General features: G+C 46.7%; 1 protein-coding gene across 1 annotated transcript in view; it reads right to left on the bottom strand.

Moving 5' to 3' along the window:
* Positions 1–25,583, bottom strand: part of LOC135211099 (Bardet-Biedl syndrome 4 protein-like) — a gene marked incomplete at its 3' end in the record, with an annotated part of 240,495 nt that overhangs the window by 146,041 nt on the left and 68,871 nt on the right. Inside the window, 1 exon segment of the mRNA XM_064244182.1 lies at positions 2,797–2,923. Coding sequence (XP_064100252.1) covers positions 2,797–2,923 — 127 coding nt within the window.

Here is a 25,583-nt window from a genome sequence, read left to right as displayed (position 1 = left end):
TTATATCACAATAAAGTTGGTTCATACTTACCTGGCAGACATATATATAGCTGAATTCGGAAATACAGCTACATACATATCTGACAGGCAAGTTTCATGAACAAAACTTAGAGAAATCGAAGCCAGACATCTCAAGCTTCTTAAGATACTGGACATAAGCGTTCATTGACGTAGTCTACAAGTCTATTTCTTGTACGAGTCTGCGAATGAGGAAGGAGAGCTCTTCCGAACCTTGTCCTTATTCGCTTACGCAATATCAAGTTAATGAGATGTTGTCAATGAGAACTAACCCATTAACGGTACAGAGAGATATTTTGTCAATGAGGGGAGACCCACTTACATTGACAAAACGATAGTATATTGTCAATGGGGGAAAGTCACTGAATTGACAAAACGTAATCCAGGAAGTCGAGCCTTTTATTTTTCGATTCCCGTCTCAAACAAGGAAGGGACAAGAATCCTGTTAAAAGACTGGGCTTACGGTAGGTAGAACGACGATGCTCAATCGGCATGGAAGTCTCGACTAGAAACTAACAAAATCTATCATCTGAAAAACCCTTTCAGATGGTCTAAAAAGCTTTAAATTTATTGGCAGTATGGCAAAGGAAGTCTTGTCTTGCGCTTTCCTGAGAAGAGCGTCCTTTTGATGAGTGCCTTTGCAAGAATCCTACTGAACGTTGCCGAAAATCCTGACGTTCAGGACGTCGAGCCTTTACATAACCCGTAACTGTCTTATCTCAAAGTCTTGACTGAGGTAGAGAAAACGAGATCTTCCCTTGAGCTTTCCTTAACTCCATCCACCTTTGCGAAAAGCAATATAATATTGACAGAGACCTCTTGAATTCACGAAACCCGAGGTCTTGTTGTGGGTTTCGAAGACGAAGTTCTGTTCACTTTCTTGAGGCTCAAATCTTAAACAAGAGCTTGAAGAGTTCAACAGAAACGTTCTGGTGCGCGCTCGGCGTCCACTGGCCGAGGACGCTCGGCGTCCTGGCGTGCTGGCGCTCGGCGTCACTGACGAGGACGCTCGGCGTCCACTGACGAGGACGCTCGGCGTCCACTGGCGAGACGCTCGGCGTCCGGGTGCCGCGCTCGGCGGCCACTGGCGAGGACGCTCGGCGTCCACTGGTGAGTGCGTCCATCCGAGCGTCCTGTTCAAGCCGATCGTCCAAATAAGCGTGCAGAAAAGCGTCACGCTCCTGACAGGCGTCAAAACAAGCGAGAGAAACTGCCTTCTTTTTCCTATTTCTTGGTGGAAAGAAGTACACGTGATCAGGCAACTTTCGCCTTCTTACTTCTCACTGAAACACATAACGAGGGAGAAGGGACGTGAAGCGTCCTCTTCTATAAAGCTTCTTAGGAGGGCGCGAGTCCTTCCGAGAGCTCCAACCCTTGTGCGGGGAGGACGCCTCGGAGGACGAGAAGCAATCCTTCAGGATTCGTGCATGTGCACGCACTTTGGCAGTCTGGGTATTTTCATCAGAAACTGCCGAAGGCACGCCAGATCGGTGGGGTTCCCTGTAACCCTCCTTCGGCTTTCGACATGCCCTCTCCCTTGGTTCTGGGAGTTCGACAGAGGTCTAGACCTAGAGGCGTTATAAGGCCGATCTGACGCACCCTCCACTACACAAGGGGCACTGTCACTGCACTTAGCCACTTCACTATTGCTCTCTAAAGCAAACACTTTCGATTCTAAGTTACGAATCGAAATAGTATAAGAGAAAGGGCAATAACCTCTACAGACACTGTTTTAGGGCCCGAAGGCAACATTACAGGGTTAGGCGTAACAAAAACAGAAGTAGAACTCTTCACACAATGAAGGAGAGCGATCACCTCTCGCAGACATAGTCATAACCCGTAGGCCATACTAACAGCGTTAGGCAAAATAAAGTCTACCGGAAGGTTAGCAGTATCACTACCCTGACTTTCGTAATTGATTAATAGCGTACATACTAAACAAACTTTTTCCTTACGGAATTAGACACGTTTACTGATTAATTGCGTACATACGAATCATACTTTTTCCTTACGGAAATAGACATGTTTACTGATTAATTGCGCCCCCCAAGTGCGGAACTACCGAAGCTTTCGGTAGCCACACCCTATCTTTGCAGACAACACCCTCTGAAACTAGCCTAACTAGATTCAGATATCTTATGCAAAAATGAATCAAATTCAAATCAATTTAAGATAGCGTATGCCTAGCCACAAATCCAAGTAAATAAATTAAAAGACAATTAGGATACTTAGCGGCAAATGAAGTTTCCAAAATCCTAAGCCGGAGGTACTGAAAACAGGTGTTTTCAGTACCGGCGACAGAAAATTTAGTGAATAGAAAATGGGAATGGTTCCTGATACCCGCCTCCTCCCAGCGGCGGGAATGGGTACTAACCACCTGGCCGACCACTGCGTGTCGGAAGTTTTTTAAATTCTGTCGGACTTCAGAAAATACAGCTATATATATATACCTGCCAGGTAAGTGTCATGCATAAAACTTAAAATTTAAGGCTTCCACTTTCATGCAAATCATTTAATAGTATATATATTTCACAAGTGATGTCCTGACACACTATATTATTGGTGACTTCATCCTTTTAAAAAATATGGTAAAAAAAATAACATGAAACTACAAAATAGTAAGAAAGCTGAACACTTTATCAAAGGCTGATAAAAGTTAGAACAAAATTTTACTTACTTAGATATACCTGAATCATGTCAATATTTTGCATTACACAATTTACTTCAAAAAATAATTCTATTAAAGTTATACCTAACACATGAATTTATTAACAATACCTTTTTTTGGTCGAATTTTTGCTTTTAATGCTGCACTTGGTGGCCTGGCTGGAGTAGTCATGCCATTCACATGTGATTCAGGAGTTTCACTTAAAGGATTCATCGCTTGCTGATTTGGAGTTTCAACCTATTTCAGGTTAAATAAAAGTCATATAGTTACAAAAACTATGATTTTAAACATTGCATATACAAGATTTTTTTTAGAACAATGTATGTTTATGGTATCTATAACTTTAAAACATTCATTGCATTATGGACTCTGGTTGTATCTACTGTTCACAAGAAAAACTGGGAATCTAAAGTAATGAAACAGTATTTATTGAAATACTATATTAAAAAATAGATATGGTGGCAGTTGAACAATGACCACAAGCTTTCTTATGGCTTCCAAGTTTCCTCTTTTATTAAGTAAATCCAATCTGTAAGGTCAGTATTCCAGAGCTGTGTAAAACGTAGGTTTATACATTAGTCCTGCAATTAAAATTTGATTCCTAATCACACAGCAGTCAACTCTGTGAATGTCACAATTAGACTAGCACAGTCCACTCTCTCCTGATCTATTCGGGTTTTGTATTTTCATGGTGTCCCACACTTAAAAACAAATCTAATTAAAAAATCCCAATTGCCACCCATCTCACACTTGAAATTATCATTAATATTTTTTCTACATGGTGTTGATTTTTAGATTAAAATAACCAAGAAAGTACTATAGTATATGACATTTTTATAAGGTTTTCATGTATACTTACCAAGTAGTTACATAGCTATAGTTTCGGATTTAGAAACTATGGCTATGTAACTACTTGGTAAGTTGTATGCATAAAAATCTTTTTAACTTAATGTACTAATATTATGGGAATATTACTACTACACCGAAAAAGTGAAATATGATATTGTTAGTACACAATAAAGTTTTGTACATACTTACCTGGCAGATATATACTTAGCTTAGGTCTCTGACGTCACGACAGAAAATTCAAAACTCGCGGCACACGCTACAGGTAGGTCAGGTGATCTACCTTACCCGCCGCTGGGAGGCGGATGTAAGAACCAGTCCCCCTTTCTTGTCAGGTTATTTTCTTCCACCTGTCTCCTGAGGGGAGGCTGGGCGGGCCATCAATCGTATATATCTGCCAGGTAAGTATGTACAAAACTTTATTGTATACTAACAATATCATTTTTGTACATGAACTTCCCTGCCAGATATATACTTAGCTGATTGACACCCTTGGTGGAGGGAAAGAGACACATACTTACTTAGAAAGTGGGGACAACACATGTTAAAGGAATAAAAAAAAAATATATATATATAAACCTCTGGTTCTTATCTGATTTAGGGAGAAGACTTGATAGTTACTGTCTATTAGTCTGCGTTGCCTAAAGAGTCTCAGCGAGGGCGTGACCTATGGCTGAAGAACTCTTTGGGTCTACCAATGGGAACTGAGTCCACTTACTTGGCAGAATCCAAGCAGGATCTGGTCAATGGGGATCAACCCGCTTACATGCCAGAGCCTATCACTACCAATTGCAAGGAGCCTCAAGCACAACCGATCACCTAACCAAATACTAACATTAGTATACAAAAGAAGGAGTTGCCTCCTGCAACCTCCTTCGTACAACCAAAAAACTCAAAATTAAAACTAACAGGGAAAAGGATTAAAAAGGGATTTTGACGTAAGGAAAAATCTATTTCTGGGCGATTGGTTCGTGTCGCCCAGCGAAATTTTTTCGCGCTCCGGCATGCAGCGGAGTTCTGTTAGCCTATTAGCCTGTAAGTGATGTCTTTAGGGTACTCATGTATCTTTTCACTTACAGACCACCAACTGTGAGCATCCAGGATGCAACGCCATGCTCCAGGACCCCTGTGGACATGAAGTCTGCAGGTCCCACGCTCCATGCGCGACTCCGTACGGGAATCTGCAGGTCTGGTTCCACGAAACCTGCACCATATGTTACGATCTCGTGAGTCAGTTCTTAGACGGGGTAAGTATTCCCAACTCCGTTCGGTAATTCCAATAAATGTTTAGATCTTAAGTTTAATTTTAATCTTTTATTTTAAGCTTAAGCTCCTTTTATATTGGATGGTACATCCCCTATGTCTTTAGACTAAGCCTAATATTAGTTAAGTTTTAATCTTAAGTTTAAACTTAAAACTAATGAACGCCCTCTCTTCCAGGCTCCCGCTGTTAGAGATACCGCTCTGGCAACCCTGAGGGCTTGGGTCGGCGGATTCGGGAAGAACGCCGCCAAGGGACAGCCCTACATTCTAGAGAAGAGGTTGGCTGTCCTAATCTTCCCGGCGGCCAATTGTCGTACGGGTTGTTACGTCGACCCGGCAGAGGCAGCCCCGACTATGGCGGCGATTCATCAACAGCTCGCCGCTTCGATAAAGGAACCAGGCCAAGATATCTCGTCGGACGTCGCGACACTTGATTTGAATATAGAACCCATGGTAGGTGTTGCCGACCTGTTGGTCGAGGTAGGTACGTTGGACGCCCAAGGGCTTCCCTTGGGCGCCACTGGGTCTTCTACTCCTGCTAATTCTCCAGCTTCCTTCCAAGGCTTTACAGGAGCTGAGCTCCTTTATACTTCTCCTGACGCTTCAGTAAGACCTAAGGTCAAGGGACAGACGGTTGTAAAAACCCTCAAAAAGACGTCGTCGTCGTCCAAAAAGACTTCGTCGGCGTCAACGTCTCGTAAGTCTCCGGCTGCAAACCCCGGAGCAGAGGTGTCTAGAGCTTCTGTTTCAAGCTCCAAATCCTCAAAGAGCAGGTCTTCCAAGGAGAGGCCACGTTCTCCGGCTGAGCCAGCAGTTTCTCCTCTCCCCTTGGTACCTGTTTTCCAAGTTACCCAATCCACCTCCGCAGCAGCTCCGGTTTTGGATCCCAATGCTGGACTGTTGCAACACATGGGAGACTTGGTCGGCTCTCTGAGGAGCAGCATGGAGCAGATGTTCTCCCGGTTGTCCAACAGGATTACGTCTCAGGACAATATTATCGCCGGACTTAATCAGGCCCCTCTAGCTACTCCCCCAGCTTTCGGCACCGGGCTAGCTCAGCTCCCACCTCATGACTCTCTGCCTCCGTTCTCTATGAATAACCCCTGGAGGGTGGCGTCATACGCCCCTTTCCAGGACGGTCTTATTTCCATTCCGGAGTGTGGTACTCGAAGGATTGAGGACTTCGAGTTCTACCCGGAGGGTCTCCAACCAAAGTTCATTGGCTACGCCAGACTCACTGACGCAGCCATGACTAGAGATGACAAAGTCCCTAAGGAGACAGTCCTCTACTCACGTGACCAGGCTCAAAGAGAATGGCTCAGGTGTTTAGAGGATATGGATTGTTCAAATACGAGAATTCAAGCCTTCAAGAGTCCCTTCACCATTTTTACGATGGAGGAGGGAACTCCTCTTCCCTTTCTCAGCAAGATAGCAACGGTCACTATTCCAGCTGCCCAGAAGGGGGAGTCGTTGCCACAGCTAAGGGAAGCAGACCCCACATCTCCTTTGCTCCCTTCACTCGGAGAATTGTGGGAAGATTTGCCCAACACCTTTTCGGCTGGCAAACTCAAACCAGACTGTGCTATGGATCAGTTTGGTGAGAAGCTACCTAGACTTCCAGACAGCCTCATTCAAGCTGAATTTGAGGCCAAGACTAGGCTAGCCAGGTCCATTAATACCATGGCAATGACTGAAGTAGCGACTATTTCTTACGGTTCTGAGCCGCTCTTCAAGCTTCTCACCAAGTCACTGACGCAAACAGTCCAGTCTGATATGTTTGAGTTCGCTGTATACAGCCAGAACTAACTGCCGGAAACATGTCCTCCAGGAAGCGACTATTCGTCATGAGCCGAATAAGTTGCTTTCATCCAACATCTGGGGGGCAGACCTCTTTCCTGATTCAATGGTAAAGGAGGTCCAGGCGGAAGCGACAAGGCTTAACCAAAGCCTTAAGGATCGTTGGGGTCTCACTGCAAAGAGACGCCAAGACCAAGCAGCAAGAGGTAAGTCTCAGCGGAAACCGAAACGTTTTCAGCCTTACCAGAAAAAGCAGCAACGCTTCACCCAGGCTGTTTCGGCTGTTCCGTTGGTACAATCAGCCCAACCCTCTACTTCTAAGGCTCAATCACAGCCCATCTACGTGATTTCCCCCCAGCCTCAACCTTCCACCTCCTACGCTGTCTCCCCAGCCTTCAACCAAGTGTTCGAAGGCCAGGCCTTTCAGCAATATGACCGCTTTGGCAGGGGAGGCAGAGGTAGGGATCCTTTTCATCAGAGAGGATCAGGAAGGTCTCTCAAACAGGGGAAAACACTTCCGTGGAGGCCGCGGAGGTCACTCAACCCAGCAGCAGTGAGAGCTCGAAGGTAGGAAGGGAGGCTGTTTCTCTTCCCGGCACCGGTGGGGATTCAGCAAGTGGGCACAGAGTATTGTGTCGAAAGGCCTGGGTTGGAGTTGTTGGGTCGCGGATCCCCCTCCATCCAGACCTTTCCTTCAAACTTCCATCAAAAGAAATGACGGAGTATGCGGAGGACCTCCTTCAGAAAGGAGCTATAGCGAGAGTCAACAGATTAAAATTTCAAGGTCGCTTATTCAGCGTTCCAAAGAAAGGCTCACAAAAAAGAAGGGTAATCTTAGACTTGTCCCGCTTAAACTTGGCCATCGCTGCGACAAGTTCAAAATGCTGACCATATCGCAGGTGCGGACCTTACTCCCCGTGGGGCCGTCACCACCTCTATCGATCTTACAGACGCATACTATCATATCCCTATTGCAAGGGCACCACTTTCGCCCTTATCTGGGCTTCAAGATAGGAGTCAAGCATTCTCCTTCAAGGTAGTTCCCTTCGGTCTGAACGTGGCATCCAGGGTGTTCACAAAGTTGGCGGAAGTAGTCGTCCAACAACTGAGGTCTCGGGGGATAATGGTAGTAGCGTATCTCGGACGATTGGTTGAGTTTGGGCTCCAACAGTCGAGGAATGTCACAAGCCACACTGAAAGTAATCCAGTTCCTAGAGTATCTGGGGTTCAAGATAAACAGGACAAAATCAAGACTCACTCCGGAGTCCAACTTTCAGTGGCTGGGCATTCAATGGAATCTATCCTCCCATACTCTGTCGATTCCATCAGCCAAGAGAAAGGAAATAGCGAAGTCAGTAAAGCATTTCTAAAGCACAAATTTGCTTCAAGGAGAAGCCAGGAAAGAATCCTAGGTTCCCTCCAATTTGCCTCAGTGACAAACATCTTGATGAAAGCCAAACTGAAAGACCTAACCAGAATCTGGCGCTCACGAGCAAATGTCAGGTCCAGGGACAAGTTGTCATCAGTCCCACAGGTTCTACGGAATCGTCTACGCCCCTGGCAAAAGTGAAGAACCTGTCAATATCAGTACCCCTTCAGTTTCCTCCTCCGGGGATTACCATCCACACAGACGCTTCATTAAGCGGCTGGGGAGGATATTCTCAGTTCAAGAAGGTTCAAGGAACCTGGTCACCCACCCCCAGTTCCGCCCCCCGGCTTCATATAAACGTATTAGAAGCGATGGCAGTGTTCTTGACTCTGAAAAGGTTATGTCCGCCAAAGAACTCCCACATAAAGCTAGTTCTGGACAGCGCAGTGGTAGTCCATTGCGTAAACAGGGGAGGCTCCAAGTCACGACATCTGAATCATGTCATGGTAGCCATCTTCTCCCTGGCGGAGACAAGTTCAGTTGGCACCTCTCCTCCACCCATATAGCTGGAGTGAGAAACGTAATAGCAGATGCTCTATCCGCTCAGTTCCTCTGGAGTCAGAATGGTCACTGGACAACAGTTCGTTCCAATGGATTCTCCGGAGGGTTCCAGGTCTACAAGTAGATCTATTCGCATCTCAAGCGAACCACAAACTCCCATGTTATGTGGCCCCCAACCTGGACCCTCTGGCCTATGCCACGGACGCCCTGTCCATAGATTGGAACAACTGGGAGAAGATTTATGTCTTTCCTCCAGTGAATCTTCTCCTGAAGGTACTGAACAAAACTCAGGACGTTCAAGGGTCAAATAGCTCTAGTAGCCCCAAGACTGGCCGAAGAGCAATTGGTACCCTCTGATTCTGGAACTGGGTCTTCGTCCTCTTCGAATTCCCAATCCCAGGCTCTCCCAGTCAGTACAAACGAAGACTGTGTTCGCTTCTCAGGAATTCTCAAAACCCTAACTTTATGGACTTCATGAAGTTTGCGGCTAAAAAAAGATGCAGATATTGATCCACGAAATATTCTTTCTTGGAATCTGATAAAAGGGATTCAACTTTGAGACAGTATGATGCTGCAGTCAAAAAGTTGGCAATCTTCCTGAGAGAATCAGATATTAGAATCATGACAATCAATTCAGCTATATCCTTTTTCAGATCTTTATTTGAAAAAGGCTTAGCAGCTAGCACTATTACGACAAACAAGTCAGCCTTGAAGAAGATTTTTCAACTCGGTTTCAACATAGACTTGACAGACTCTTACTTCTCGTCTATTCCCAAAGCTTGTGCTAGACTTAGACCTTCAGTGAGGCCTACGTCAGTATCGTGGTTCTTGAATGATGTTCTAAAGCTGGCTTCAGAAACGGACAATATGACATGTTCATTTATAATGCTCTTAAGAAAAACTCTATTTTTATTAAGCTTGGCTTCAGGAGCTAGAATTTCAGAACTGTCGGCGTTATCCAGAGATCCGAATCATATAGAATTTCTTCCCACAGGGGAAGTTCTACTTTCTCCAGAACATAGCTTTTTAGCAAAGAATGAGGATCCTTTGTTGAGGTGGGAACCGTGGAAGGTTATACCCCTTCCACAAGATGTTTCTCTTTGTCCAGTATCGACCTTACGAGCCTTTCTGTCCAGGACATCCTCATCCTCGTCGGGTCCTCTCTTTAAGAGAGAAAGGTGGTACTTATCTATTAAAGGTATCAGGCAACAGATCCTGTACTTTATAAAGCAAGCCAACCCTGATTCCTTCCCTAAAGCTCATGATGTCAGGCAGTTGCCACCTCAATTAACTATTTCCAACACATGAATTTTGATGATTTGAAAAAGTATACTGGATGGAAATCGCCGACAGTATTTAAGCATCATTACTTAAAAGTCCTTGGAAGCTCTGAAATTTTCAGCAGTTGCGGCGGGTAACATAGTTTCCCCCGACTCTGCTTAATCTTAAATTGAAGATCCAGTTCTCCTTTCTACCTATCTCATTCAACAGTGTGTCTATACCTACCATGTTCATCTACGTCTACCTTGAGTCTTAGCTGCTCTTGTGATGGTACAGTGGGTGTCCCTTATTTTTTTGCTAGGGCCACCCACAATTGTTTGTATATTCTGATCTCTATGATGTGGTCCCCTTATTTTTATGCTAGGGTGACACATCTACATTTCCAATGGTTACGGGTTTTGCTTTATACTAAGTTCATATTACATTTGTTTATTATTATATTATTCCCTAAGTTTGTTCACATTCAATTTATTATTATAATTGCTTTATTTACTTTGTACATATTAACTATACACAAATGTTAAAATCAACATATATTCCATGTAAGCCCTGTACATATATGTTAACTTTAAGTTAATTTTAAGGAATATTTTCTAACTAGTATTTCTGGGCTCAGCTCGTGTCGGCCTATGAAAGTATCCTTAATATCATTCTTTCTAGGTAAAAATTAGCCTAAAATACCAGAGAAAAACAAAATTAAGAAAATGTCAGTAAAACTGACTCGCTCACTCTTAAAAAGAAGTGTCGGTATGATATAGGGGCGAGTGTGGAACACTACCACGAGACAGACACCAATTAGAACTTCCTATCAGAATCCCCCCAAGAGAGAGCTGATACTAACGGGCGATGCAGCCTCTACTACTACTACTAGAGGACGCCACGGACAGCAGCGCCCCTAGCGGACATCCTTAAATTTTAGCGCTAGCAACAAGTCGCCATTTTTCTTGTGCTGTGCCTTTTTGGGATTTTTCCTTGTAATCCACGATGGAACGCTCTGCAATTGCCACGGCTAAGTTAAGTAACTCATAAGTAATATTTTACCACAGTTTTATCTTCCGGGTACCAGTATTTTCCTCTTAATAGGTCATATACGGTTCCCCGGTTGTCTCGTGGCGGCCATGCTGCCTCGTAAGAATTCCCGGTCCTCCATACTGGGACTTCTTATTCTTATGGGCTTACTTTATCACGTTCATTGTTTTACATCGAGTTTTAGATAGTTTAGCCCTCCTACCATTCTCTTAGCTTGGTATTTAGGGCTATTATTTTATTCTGTCCCAGCATCCCGGCTCTTGCTCTACATCGGCTATCGCTGGCTCCGAGTAGGCCTCTGTTTCTTGGAACAGTCTGCCTCCTCCTGGGCTTCTTTCTCTTTCACTAAAAGTGTCTCTTCCGCCTTTTTCGATGTATATTTTTATGTTATTTAGGGTGTTAGGCTAGCCTAGGTGCTTGTTCCTTGTATTGGTACAGCTTGGTTCACGTGGCCCTCTCACGGTTGTGTTGCTCGCGGCCTAGGCCACTTGCGGTCACGTGTTCCTTAGCACCTTACCCTGCCCCTACCCTCCCTTTCTGGTATAGGGAGGAGCTGGGGGACCCCTTGGTTGTTATAACAACCTCAGTCACCTTCTCTCTTCCTCTCGGAGGTGACCAAGGGTTCCTTCCAGCGGGGGGTATAGAGCGACCACTCATGAGGCGGTACCGGGTCTCCATGCGGGTAGTTGGTGAGGCGGGGAGGAGTAGGTCCATCCCTCCCCCCTCTTTTTCTCGCTCCCGCCGTGTTTCGCCGAGACCTTCCTACCCCCCTCCCCAGTTGCTTAGCCACCTCCCTTGCTATACGAAAGGAGCCTTCCGTCGCAGCCGGGGGGGCACCTTTGTTTATAGGTTACTGGCTCCGCTAGCGGGCGGGGTGGGTACTACGAGTGGTCGGTTGCTTGCCTACTATATCCTTATATCTCTCCCCCGCTACCGGAAGGGAGCTTACTCCTTACCTACGCACTCTTCTAGTAGACGGGCGGAGAAGAGGTTGCGGAGGTTTTTGAGGTTTTGTTTTATTAATTTTAAGGATATACCTAATTGTACGTTATTTTACAATGAATTGTGTATTATTATTATTTTATCAACCATCCCCGCCTTTTTCTGTTGTGGTTTCCATTACCACCACTCCTGGTTGGTTGTCTTTTGTGCTCCGCCATCAGCGGAGCCATAGCCTAGATACCAACCTAGTTACCACACGTATTTTTGGCGGGGCTCTGGTTTAATCTAACTTTATCGCTCCGGCACCAGCGGAGAGCATATGTTAGACTGTAAGTGTTTCTTGGTACTCATGTACTTTTTCACTTACAGGCTACCAACTGCCAGGTCCTAGGGTGTAACGCGACGCTGTTCGACCCCTGTGGACATGATGAGTGCAGGTCTCACGCACCCTGTGCCACGTCGTTCAACGAGACGATCGTCTGGCACCATGAAGCCTGCGCCAATATGCTACGACCTGGTCGGTCAGCTGGGAGATGGGGTAAGTCCACTATAGGCTTAATTATCATTTTACTAACAACTTCTAGTCATAAGTTTGTTAACCCCGTTCCACCATTGGCAGCTAATCTCACCTTTCTTTCAGGCTACCGGTGTGAGGGAAGTCGCCCTCGCCACCCTGAAAGCGTGGGTGGGCGGCTTCGGAAGAACGCCGCCAAGGGCCAGCCCTACATTTTGGACAGGAAGCTGGCCGTCCAGATCTTCCCCAGCGGGCAATCCAGGGTTATGTTGACCCCTTGTCCGCTGCCCCGCTGATAGCCTCCATCCAGCAAGACCTCCAGCAATCATTTGGGGTCGTAGCCTCCCAGGAGCGGTCCCGGACGTCGCTGCCTTGGACCTTAACCTTGAACCTATGGCGGTATGGGGGGGAGGATTTGTTGGTTGAGGTAGGTATGTCGAGCGCCCAAGGTCTTTCCTTGGGTGCTCCTGGATCTTCTCCTGTCCCCTCTTCTTCCGCTTCTTTCCAAGGCTTTTCGGGATCTGAGATCCCTATTCGCCCTCCCGCTCTCTCTGTACCTCCTAAGGAGAAGGAAAGAGAGAACCGAAGACTCTAGCCAAGACGACTTCTAAGAAGTCGTCTTCGTCTTCCTTGCGGCTAGGAAGTCGTCGACTTCCTATGCCGATGCGGTGAAGGCAAAGCCGAGCTCTTCTCAATCAAAGAGCTCCAGAAGCAAAGCTTCGAAGGAGAAGGCTCGCGCTCCCGCCGAGTCACTGCCTTCTCCCGCCTCCACCGCTTCCACTCCGGCTACGCCGGTAGCGGTGGCAGGCACTAGCACCTTGATCCTCTACTTTCTCAGCAGGGGTGATGGAACAGGTGGGCGCGCTGGTAGGCTCGCAAATCTCCGCACTAGGGACACGGTTCGAGCAGATGTTTGCGCAGTTATCAAACAGTCTGTCTCAATCTGGACAGTCAATCCAGGATCTCTCTAACAGAATGAGAGAAAATGAGGACGAGTAGCTGGGCTAGCTCAGGTTCCTCCCCCAGTCTCCCCAGCATCTAGCACGGGGATTCTTCAACTCCCGCCATATGACTCCTTGCCAGCTTTGCTCTAGGAGAACCCATGGAGAGTAGCTGCCTACGCTCCGTTCAAAGATGGAATGATCTCTATCTCGGAGTGTGGAACTCGAAGGATTGAGGACTTCGAGTTTACCCTCCGGGCCTGACGCAGCCTTTCATCGGATATGCTAGGCTGACGCCAACGGCTCTGACGAGGGAAGACAAGATCTCGAAGGAGTCGGTCCTGTACAGTAGAGATCACGCTCAGCGGGAATGGGTTCACTGCCTTGAGGACTGGGAGTGTACAAACACGAAACTCCAGGCCTACAAGAGTCCCTTCACTATTTTTGCGACGGAAGAGGAGGTTTCTCTTCCGTTCGCCACGAAATTAGTGGAGAAATCCCTTCAGGCAGTCCTCAAGGATGAGCCCATCCCACAGTTGAGGGAGGCGGAGTCTACTTCTCCGCTCTTCCCGGCCTTCGGAGAATTGTGGGAGAACTTGCCAGCTACGTTCACGCTTTGGTAAGCTCAAACCGGACTGCGCCATGGACCAGTTCGGCGAGAAATTACCTAGGCTGCCGGATTCCCTAATCCAGGCAGAGTTTGACGCGCGAAACTAGGTTTGGCAGGTCCCTCAATTCCCTCATAATCACAGAAATGGCTGACCCTCTCTTACGCTACGGAACCACTGTTCAAGATTCTGGCGAAATCTCAGTTTCAGACGGTTCTAACGGACGCTTTTGACTTCTTCCAGGCTAGGAGGAACTGCCGGAAGCATGCTTACAAGAATGCACCATCAGGCATGAGCCTAATAGACTCTTGGCCGCCAGCATGTGGGGAGCGGATCTCTTCCCAGAGTCCGCGGTGAACGAGGTGCACCACGAAGCTGCTAGACTCAACCAGAGCCTTAGAGCTAGGTGGGGTATTTCCTCAAAGAGGAAACAGGAATCCGTTCCCACTGCTGGCAAGAAACCAAAGAAGGCTGGTAAGAGGTTCCAGCCATACAAAAAACTCCAGCAACAGCAGCAATTTGTGCAGGCGGTCCCGGTTACCCAACAGGGACAACCTGCCAGCTCGAAGCAGAACCAGCCTATCCTCCTGTTTGCCCCGCCAATCTCAGCCATCCACTTCCTACGCTATCTCGCCGGCCTTCAACCCTACTTATGAGACTCAAGGCTACACTCAGCCGAGAGGTAGGGCGAGAGGTTACTTTCGTCAGCGTGGCGCAGGAAGGGGTACGAGGAGCAGGCAGTTCAGGGGAGGGCGTGGTGGCCAACCCGCCCATCAACAATGAGGCTCCCCAGGTAGGAGGGAGGCTGTTCCTCTTCCGCCACAGGTGGGGGTTCAGCAATTGGGCACAGAGCATAGTGTCCAAAGGATTAGGCTGGAGTTGGATCAAAGATCCTCCTCCAATCAAATCATTTCATCAGTTGCCGTCAAAGGAATTGACAGATAGCGGAAGAACTCCTTCAGAAAGGAGCTATTGCGAGAGTCAAACATCTAAAATTTCAAGGTCGCTTATTCAGCGTGCCAAAGAAAGGCTCAACAAAAAGAAGGGTAATCTTAGACTTGTCAAAGCTAAAACTCTTTCATTCGCTGCGACAAGTTCAAGATGCTTTACCGCTCTGCAAGTAAGGACCTTACTTCCGCGTGGAGCCGTCACATGCTCCATCGATCTTACAGACGCATACTATCATATCCCTATAGCCCAGGCACTTCCGCCCATTCCTAGGATTCAGATAGGAAATCAAACATTCTCATTCAAAGTGATGCCCTTCGGTCTGAATGTAGCCCCCAGGGTATTCACAAAGATAGCAGAAGTGGTTGTACAACAATTGAGAGCTCAGGGAATCATGGTAGCAGCATACCTCGACGATTGGTTGATCTGGGCACCAACAGTCGAGGAATGTCTCAAAGCCACCCAAAAGGTAGTTCACTTTCTGGAACATCTGGGGTTCCAGATAAACAAAACGAAATCCAGACTTACTCCGGAATCTCGTTTTCAGTGGCTAGGAATCCAATGGGATTTGTCTTCCCACAATCTGTCAATTCCAGTGGTCAAACGGAAGGAAATAGCAAAATCTGTCAGGCAATTTCTCAAATGCAAACAAACGTTCAAGAAGAAACCAGGAGAGAATCCTAGGGTCTCTTCAGTTTGCTTCGGTAACAGATATCCTTCTGAAAGCAAGGCTGAAAGATATAATCGAATTTGGCGGTCAAAAGCAATCTCCAAATATCGAGACAAGTTGTCAGTAATTCCACAGATCCTCCGCAACAACTACGGCCTTGGTCAAAAGTAAAATGAACTTAGCCAAGAAAGTACCCCTTCAATATCCCCCTCCCACTGGTTAACCATTTCACACGGATGCATCCCTGTCCGGGTGGGGGGGATACTCTCAGTTCAAACAGGTTCAGGGGACTTGGTCAGTTCAATTTCGCCAGCTCCACATAAACGTGTTGGAAGCAATGGCGGTATTTCTTACTCTGAAGAGACTGCTTCCCCCGAAGAAGTCTCATCTCAGGCTAGTTTGGACAGTGCAGTGGTAGTTCATTGCATCAACAGAGGAGGGTCCAAATCCAAGCATGTGAATCATGTCATGATAGCCATTTTCTTTGCATTAGCAAACAAACACAAATGGCATCTGTCTGCCACTCACCTGGCAGGAGTAAGGAATGTGATAGCAGACGCCCTGTCCCGTCAGTTCCTCTAGAATCAGAGTGGTCTCTGGACGTCGGGTCATTCCAGTGGGTAAGCCGGAGGGGGTCCCAGGTCTCCAAGTGGATCTCTTCGCCTCACAAGCGAACCACAAGCTCCCTTGCTATGTGGCCCCAACCTGGACCCTCTGGCTTATGCCACGGGACGCCCTGTCGTTGGATTGGAATCAGTGGAGGGGAATTTATGTTTTTCCTCCAGTGAATCTTCTCGTTGAAAGTCCTAAACAAACTAAGGTCTTTCAAAGGGATAGTAGCTCTGATTGCACCGGACTGGCCCAAGAGCAACTGGTATCCTCTTCTTCTGGAATTGGGTCTCCGACCTCAACGGATCCCCAATCCCAAGCTATCACAATCAGTACAAATGAGGACTGTGTTCGCTTCCTCAGGAAACTCTCCAAGACCCTAACTTTATGGACTTCATGAAGTTTGCGGCTAATAAAGATGCTGACATTGATCCACAAAATATTCTCTTCCTAGAATCAGATAAGAGAGAGTCAACTGTTAGACAATATGACTCTGCTGTTAAAAAATTAGCATCTTTCTTGAGGGAATCGAACACTACAACCATGACAGTTAATTTGGCTATATCCTTTTTCAGATCCTTATTTGAAAAAGGCTTAGCAGCTAGCACGATTACCACTCATAAATCGGCTTTGAAGAAAATCTTTCAAGTAGGTTTTCAGATAGATCTGACTGAATCTTATTTCACATCTATCCCTAAAGCCTGCGCTAGACTTAGACCTTCTCAGAGGCCTACTACAGTTTCATGGTTCTTAAATGATGTCCTCAAACTAGCTTCAGATACTGACAACTCATCTTGTACATTCATAATGCTCCTGAGGAAGACATTATTCTTATTAAGCCTAGCCTCAGGAGCTAGAATTTCAGAACTGTCGGCTCTATCCAGGGATGCGGGTCATGTGGAATTCCTCCCATCAGGAGAAGTTCTACTTGCTCCGGATCGTAGCTTTTAGCCAAAAATGAGGATCCTCTTGCAATGTGGGCTCCTTGGAAAGTTATCCCACTTCCACAGGATCCTTCTCTCTGCCCAGTATCAACTCTTAGAGCCTTTCTATCTCGTACTTCTTCTAGATCCTCAGGTGCTCTCTTTATGAGAGAAAAAGGTGGTACTTTATCAGTAAAAGGTATTAGACAGCAAATCCTTTACTTCATTAAACAAGCCAACCCTGAGTCATTCCCAAAAGCACATGATATCAGGGGAGTAGCCACCTCAATTAATTATTTCAACATATGAACTTTGAGGATCTTAGAAAGTATACTGGATGGATATCACCGACAGTCTTTAAACGGCATTCTTTAAAGTCCTTGGAATCGTTTAACGTTTTCAGCAGTAGAGTAGCAGCGGGAAACATAGTTTCCCCTGATACTGTATAGTAGTTGTAGTTTAAATCCAGGTCTCCTTTCTACCTACATCAGCAAACATGCCTCACCCTATCGCCAGGCTACTCAACATCATAGCCTTAGCCGTTGATTCATATAGTGGATTGTCCCTTATTTTTTGCTAGGGACATCCACATTTGTAATAATAATGTACTTTGGTGTACCTACCCTTATTTTAATGCTAGGGTAGGACACAATATGTTTGTATATATTCACCATTTTTGTATTATGATGAACTTCAGTCACAATGTGTTTGTATATATGTTGCACTATTTGTATTAATGATGGGGGAAATTTTTTTTGTTTCAGTGTACCTACCTTATTTTTATGCTAGGGTAGGGCACATGAATGTGTATATCTTGTATTTTTGTTAAGTAAATCTCCTTTTTTTTTTTTCTTTATATTACATGCAGCTCTGTAATTTCTTTCTTGTATTCCATTTAAGTACTTTAAGATTACTAACGTTCTATTATTTTACTGTTTAATATAAGTTAGTTTAAGTGCTTCATCTGTATGCTGTAATTGATTTACTTATATTATATCCATCATTTTACACTTTTTCATTGTTCCTTTTTTACCATCTTGTCTGTTTCTCTGGTACTCTTTCATAGGCCGACACGAGCTGAGCCCAGAAAAGGGAGGGTTTTGACGAAGGAAAAAATCTATTTCTGGTGATTGGCTCGTGTCGCCCTATGAAACCCCCCTTGATGATTTGTTTTCCCCCCCTTGCAGGACAAGATGTATTTAGCTATTTTGATTAAGGATGTCCGCTAGGGGCGCTGCTGTCCGTGGCGTCCTCTAGTATAGTAGTAGAGGCTGCATCGTTCGTAGTATCAGCTCTCTCTTGGGGGGATTCTGATAGAAGTTCTAATTGGTGTCTGTCTCGTGGTAGTGTTCCACACTCGCCCCTATATCATACCGACACTTCTTTTTAAGAGTGAGCGAGTCAGTTTTATTCTGACATTTTCTTAATTTTGTTTTTCTCTGGTAATTTTAGGCTAATTTTACCTAGAAAGAATGATATTAAGGATACTTTCATAGGGCGACACGAGCCAATCACCCAGAAATAGATTTTTCCTTCGTCAAAATCCCTTAATTGTGTATATGTGATGTGTTCAGCTCCCTGCCCCAGCACTGAATCCGCCGATACGTAAGGGCCTAGCCCAAACACTTTTCATACGTAATCGATACGTCCTTTAGGTAGTGATTGGAGAAGATGATTCCCACACCTCCAAAAAGTGGCCTTCATAAGGTTTTGTAATGACAAATTCTTCTTGAAAGCCAAAGACGTCGCGATGGCCCGTACTTCGTGCGCCTTGACTTTCAGAAGGCTAAACTGTTGCTGATTGCAAGAAGTGTGTGCTTCTCTAATAACATTCCTGATAAAGAATGAGAGGGCATTTTTAGATAAGGGCCTACTGGGGTCCCTTACAGAGCACCAGAGATTGCTTTCATTAGCAGCAAGTCTTTTCTTCCTCTGAAGATCAAATTTCAGGCTTCTCACCGGGCAAAGAGATCTCTCCTCTTCTGTCCAACTAAGGAGGATAAGCTTTTTTTTTTTGATTTCGAAGCTCCTGGGTCCACGGTGAAGAAGGTTTTCATTCTTGGCTAGGAAGCCGGAAGAAAGAGCAAACCGCGGAGCCTCCTTGGAGAAACCTACCTCACCTTCTAGAGCCTGCAGCTCGCTGACCCTCTTCGCTGACGCTAACGCACAGAGAAAAAGAGTCTTCATCGAAAGGTCTCTGAACGAAGCTGTTTGGGGAGGTTCGAACCTTGAGGACCTCAGGAAGAGCGGCACGACATCTAGATTCCAGCTAGGAACTAAGGAGGAGGTTCTTTTAACCGTTTCAAACGATCTGATTAAATCATGGAGGTCCTTGTCTTCAGATATGTTTAATCCTCTATGACGAAAAACTGAGGAAAGCATGCTCCTGTATCCCTTGATGGTGGAGACAACTATCCCGCATTTTTCCCTCAGGAAGATAAGGAAATCTGCATTCTGAGTCAACAGAGGTACTGGAGGAGGAAACTTTATGAGTCCTGCACCAACGTCGAAAAACATCCCACTTCGACTGGTAGACTCTAGATGTGGAAGGTCTACGTGCATTGGCAATAGCCCTTGCAGACTTTGCCGAAAAGCCCTTAGCTCTGACGAGACTCTTGATAGTCTGAATCCAGTCAGACTGAGAGCGGGGAGGTTTTGTGAAACCTGTCGAAGTGGGGCTGTTTGAGCAGATCGACTCTTAGTGGTAGGGATCTTGGGACATCCACCAGCCATTCCAGTACCTCTGTGAACCAGTCGTGGGCGGGCCAGAACGGAGCTATCAAAGTCATCCTTGCTCCCTCTGAAGCTGCGAACTTCCTTAACGTTTCCCCTAGAATCTTGAAAGGCGGGAACGCGTAAAGATCCAGATTCCTCCAATCCATCAGGAATGCATCTATGCCACTGCTCTTGGTCTGCAATAGGGGAGCAGTATAGATCTATCTGCATTCCTGGAGGGGTCGCAAATAGATCGAGATGGGGCCTGCCCCACGTCCTCCACAGCTCCTTGCATACGTCCGCGTGCAGAGTCCACTCTGAGGAAGGACTTGATTCCTTCTGCTTAGCAGATCCGCTCTGACATTTCTTTCTCCCTGTACGAACCTGGTGAGAAGCCTTATCTTCCTTTCCTCTGACCACAGGAGGAGCGATCTCGCTGTCTCGTACAGGGAGAAAGAGTGAGTTCCCCCCCTGTTTCCGAATGTAAGCCAGGGCTGTGGTGTTGTCCGAGTTGATCTGAACATATTTCCCTTTTACGAGGGGTTCGAAGGTCTTGAGAGCTAACCAAATCGCTGTTAGCTCCTTCTTGTTGATGTGCCAGGACACCTGATCCCCATCCAGGTGCCTGACACTTCTCTCAACCCGAGAGTAGCTCCCCAACCTATGTCCGAAGCGTCTGCATATAACACTAGGTTGGGGTTCCGAAACCTGCAAGGAAAGGCCTTCCTTGAACAATAGAGGGTCTAGCCACCAACGTAGATCCTCCTTTATCTCTTGCGAAATCTTGAACGCAAAAGTCCAGACCTTGAGATTTTCGATCCCAGTTCCTCGTCAGGAAGAACTGTAGGGGTCTGATGAGGTGCAACCTTCCTAGAGAGAAACGAAATTGCTCCAGCGAGGAGAGTGTCCCCAACAGACTCATCCACTCCCTCGCTGTGCATACATCTTTCTCTAGAAAGATTGCTACCTTCCTCCAAACCTCGGGTTATCCTCCTCTGGGGGACGGCTACGCCCGAAAAAAAACCTGAGAAGCCATCAGAATCCCCAGATAGATACTCGCTCTTGTACTGGGGATTTAGCTGTGACTTCTCGAAATTCACTAGCAAAACCCAGAGAAGAACTGCTAGATTCAACGTCACTCGTAAGTCCTCTAGACATTTCTCCTTGGATTTGGCCCTGATAAGCCAATCGTCCAAGTAGAGGGAAATCCTCACTCCCTTGAGATGAAGCCACTGGGCAACGTTCTTCATCAGTCCTGTGAATACTTGGGCCGTGGAAAGGCCCGAAGCATAGGGCCCTGAACTGAAAAACGTTCCCTACCCACATGAATCTGAGAAATTTGCGAGAAGAAGGATGGATCGGCACATGGAAGTAAGCGTCCTGAAGGTCCCAGCGACACCATCCAGTCCCCGGGTGGGACGAACGAGCTGCTAAGACTGATGACGTCGTCTCCATAGCGAACTTCCTCTTCTTCACAAAGACATTCAGGGCACTCACGTCCAGAACCGGCCTCCATCCTCCTGAGTTCTTGGGAACTAGGAACAGACGGTTGTAGAACCCCGCTGAAAGAGGGTCCTGAACCATCTCTATTGCCTCTTTCTCTAACATCAGCTCTACCGCTAGAGCGAGGGCTTGATTCATTAGTGGGTCTTGTATTTGGCCACCAGTGCCTTTGGAGTGGTGGTCAAGGGTGGTCTCGAGATAAAGGGAATGAGGTATCCCCCTCTTGATGATCGCGAGGGACCAGTTTTGTCCGCCCCCTTTCGTGCCCAGACATCTGCAAAGTCAGAAGTCTGGCACCCACAGTTGTCTGGAGGACACACGAACTACTTCTTGCCCTAATAGACCGAGAGAAGGTCCTTCCTCTTCTAGGTGGTCTCGAACCTCTGGAGGAAGAAGAGCGAGACGAGTCCTCCCCTCGAAAGGGTTCTTGCCTACTTTGAGCCTCCTTCTTCGTCTTCTGTTGAAACGAAGGTTTCGGGATTCTAGCAGAGCGAGCCAGCATATCCTGCGTCGCTTTGCTGATAACGAGCTGGAGATATCATTAATAATCTTCTTCGGGAAGAGTTGCGGGGAAAGTTGAAAGTGAATACAGCGAGGAAGCTCTCTGTGCGTGAGAAACCGCCTTGGTAAGAAAAGAGCAGAAAACGGCCCTCTTCTTTACTACTCCTGCACCAAAAAGTGAAGCAATTTCCCCGGAACCGTCTCTCACTGCCTTGTCCATACAAGACAGAACTGCGTGGAGGTCTTCAGGCGAAAGAGTGTCTTGCTCTTGAGTCCTCTTAGCCAAAACTCCGGAGGGTCCAGTCAAGAAAGTTAAAAACTTCTAAGACTCGGAACATTCCCTTCAGAAGGTGATCCAACTCGCTCATACCCCACGTCGTCTTCGCAGAATTCAGCGCCGAGCGACGTGCGGAATCAACCAACGAAGAGAAGTCCGAGTCTGCAGAAGAGGGAAGAGTCAGACCCAAGGGCTCTCCTGACTCGTACCAGAACCCCATCTTACCCGTCAGCTTGGACGGGGGGAAAAAAGAAAAAACTGTCTTGCCTTTCTCTTCTTTTGAAACCAACCAGTCGTCAAAGTTCTTCAGAGCCTTCTTCATAGACACTGTAGGCTTCATCTTAACGACTGAAGACTTCTTAGCCGTATTGGTCGTTGAAAATAAGGACGGAGGAGACGGAGGAGCAACGGCCGAAAGAGACTCCCCCCAAAATCTTGCAAGAGGAGGTCTGTCAGTCTCTTATATGAAGAAACCGAAGCATCCTTGGGCAAATCTTCCTCAGAATCCCCAATAAATTCTTCCGAAGAATGACGTCTAGAAGCTCTACTGCCCGGAGGAGAGCTAATCCTTGGAGAGCGCCTGTTCGGAGAGCGCTACTGGGAGAAAATCCACTGGGAGAGCGCTTTCACGGGGAGCGCCTACCAGGAGAGCGCCTAGTAGGAGAGCGCCTACCAGGAGAGCGCCTACTTTGAGAGCGCCTCCCAGGAGAGAGCCTACTTGGGGAGCGCCTAGTTGGAGAGCGCCTACCAGAGAGCGCCTACTTTGAGAGCGCCCCTCCCAGGATAGAGCCTACTTGGGGAGCGCCTGCTAGGAGAGCGCCTACTTGGGGAGCGCCTACTAGGAGAGCGCCTACAAGTGCAGGCTCGTCTGTCGGAAACAAATTCTAACTCCATAGAAGAGGCGTCTGGATAAGGGAGAGCGCCTATCAGGCTCTCTGCGCCTGCTAGGCTCGTTGGCGCCATGCCATCCTCAATACGCCTGCCAGGCTCTTGTGCCTATTGGCTCAAAACCCCTGCTAGGCTCTTGACGCCTGCCACGGGTAGGAAAACATCCACAGAGGATTCCCTGTCAGAAGCGCGGCGCTTACAAGGCTCTGAGCGCCTATCCAATCGGGAGTGATCCAACGGAGGAGAAAGCTTCCGTTGCCGCCTACAAGGCTCTTGGCGCCTACTAGGCTCTTGGCGCCTACTAGGCTCTTGACGCCTACTAGGCTGCGAGCGTCCGTCAAAAGGAGAGTGGCCACCAGGCGAAGAACTCTTCCTTCGCTCCTGACGAAAACGAGGCTCTTGACGTCTGTCAAGCTCTTGACGCCTAACTGAAGAGGAGCAGAAATCCTGAGGAGAGAGCCTGTCCGGCTCCTTACGCCTGACATGCTCACAACTCTTGCTGGGAAGAGAGGAGAGCCTACTCGGAGAAAGATCCCGAGCTTCAGCCTGCACTTCTGACCTCCTACTAACAGGCTCAAAAGCTTCTCTAGCCAGAGGAGGTTTAGCCGAAGGAACGTTCTTAGACTTCTTCACCGGAAGTGAGGCGTCCTTCCGATGATGAGAAGTCCCGGCAATAGACTCCGCTAAAGCCGCAATCTGCGCCTGCAGACCCGCCAGGATACGCGCAGGAGATCTCTTAAACTCCTCTACAGGGGACGAAGTCCGAGAGCGAACAGGAGAAGCGTAAACGGACGAAATCTTGGTTTTCTTGCGTTCCACTTCTGGTTCTTCCGCGAAGGATTCGGGGCTGGAAGGAAGGGCGCAAGGAGCCTTCCAAGGCCTCTTGAGAGGGCGAGACGACTCCGAGGCGCTCCATCTACGCTGAGGAGAAGGCGACGAAGATGACGAGAAGCACTGGCGCAAAAACTCCTTCTTGGTTCGATCCAAGGCAGCCTGGGAACGAGCAACAGGAACTGCCGAGGGGACGCCTGACCGGTGGGGGTTCTCCCTAACCTTCCTGCGGCTTTCGACTTTCCTCCTCCACTGGGTCTGGGAGTCTGGAAGAGGTCTAGGCCTGGAAGCGTTAGTGAGCCGGTCAGACGCACCCTCCACTGCACTAGGGGCACTGCACTGATCACTTGCACTATCATCACTCTTACCTTTTCGAGAGCGAGCGAGGCTCTCCTTACTCCTGATCGAGGCTCTCCCAGAAGCAACTTCCGAAAACGAATCTTCGGGTTCAAAGCTGGGCGAAGGGGCTGAAACCGGAGAAGGAACTACTTCTACTACAGGATTCTCAGCGTCAACTTCACTCACCCTCGATCTACTAGAGCTCCTTGAAGAAGCCTTGCGCACCCTATCCTTCTCTAACTTTCTCACATAAGAAGAAAGAGCCTTCCAACCATCCTCATCCAAATTCTCACACTCTTTGCAAGGGTTAATAAAAGAGCATTCATTCCCTCTACAAGACGTACATACAGAGTGAGGATCTAATGCAGCTTTAGGAAGCCTAACTTTACATTCCTTCACTGAACAAACCCTAAATAAACTAGGTTTCTTAACTTCAGAATCATCCATGATTATAGATATTGTAAGAGAAATCCAAAAGAAAAATCCAAAAAACAGTCCAAAAAGCGTATGCCAAGCCAACAAACAAAGGGTACTTCACCAAAATCCAAATCGTCGGCAACGAGAACGAATTTAACTATCGTAAGGACTGAACAACAGGTGTTGTCCAGCCGGCGACAGAAAATAATCTGACAAGAAAGGGGGACTGGTTCTTACATCCGCCTCCCAGCGGCGGGTAAGGTAGATCACCTGACCTACCTGTAGCGTGTGCCGCGAGTTTTGAATTTTCTATCGTGACGTCAGAGACCTAAGCTAAGTATATATCTGGCAGGGAAGTTCATGTACAAAAATTCAAGTTAGGTTCTTTAGTCCCTTTGGCAACTCACTTCAGGTTGATGTTATCACATGCACAATATCATCAGTGGAAATCTCAAAAATGTTGACAGGCATGATTTCACCAAGCAAAGTACAGACTATGCTATGAGCAGATGCTTGACCTGTGGTAGCTTTTTATCCCCATACAAAAAATAAACTCTAGTAATTAAAGCAGATGGTCACTGAAGAAGGAGATGTATTGTGAGTACTGTAATTCTTTAGCTCATCATCCAATTTTAAATCTTTCTAAAGTTGAAAATAATTATGCTATACAATACTTTACTGAGTCTGCAGTACCTGCATTATGCACTAATCTCAAATGAATCGTGTTGGAAAAAGTAAATTTAGGATTAAGCAATATCTGTCTTTTACTTAGCATGAAATATTGATGACACGTTCACATGCAGATGTATGATTGCCAATGATTTATACATATTAAGAAATGGATATGTAGATGATGATGAAGCTAGTCAAGTACCATCATAACTGAACCTAATGGCTTAATAAGTAACAAGAATGTGTGCAGGAATCTATAAATTACAGTATATACCTCTAGAAAAACAATTCCAAAGTTGATTTAAATCTACATTCATAACTTGAACGGATGAATTTTTCTCGCATAAAACATACATATATTTATACATTATTATATCCTAACTTGCTATGGAGAAAAGATCAGCAAGGGCATATACCACTAAATTCTTGGGCTTGTCCCTAAATTTCAAAATT

Source organism: Macrobrachium nipponense, chromosome 4 (genome assembly GCF_015104395.2).
Source record: "Macrobrachium nipponense isolate FS-2020 chromosome 4, ASM1510439v2, whole genome shotgun sequence".
In the NCBI taxonomy this organism is placed as follows: Eukaryota; Metazoa; Arthropoda; class Malacostraca; order Decapoda; family Palaemonidae; genus Macrobrachium; species Macrobrachium nipponense.
Note: the sequence above shows the minus strand (reverse complement) of the source record. Positions and strands in the feature narration are given on the sequence as shown.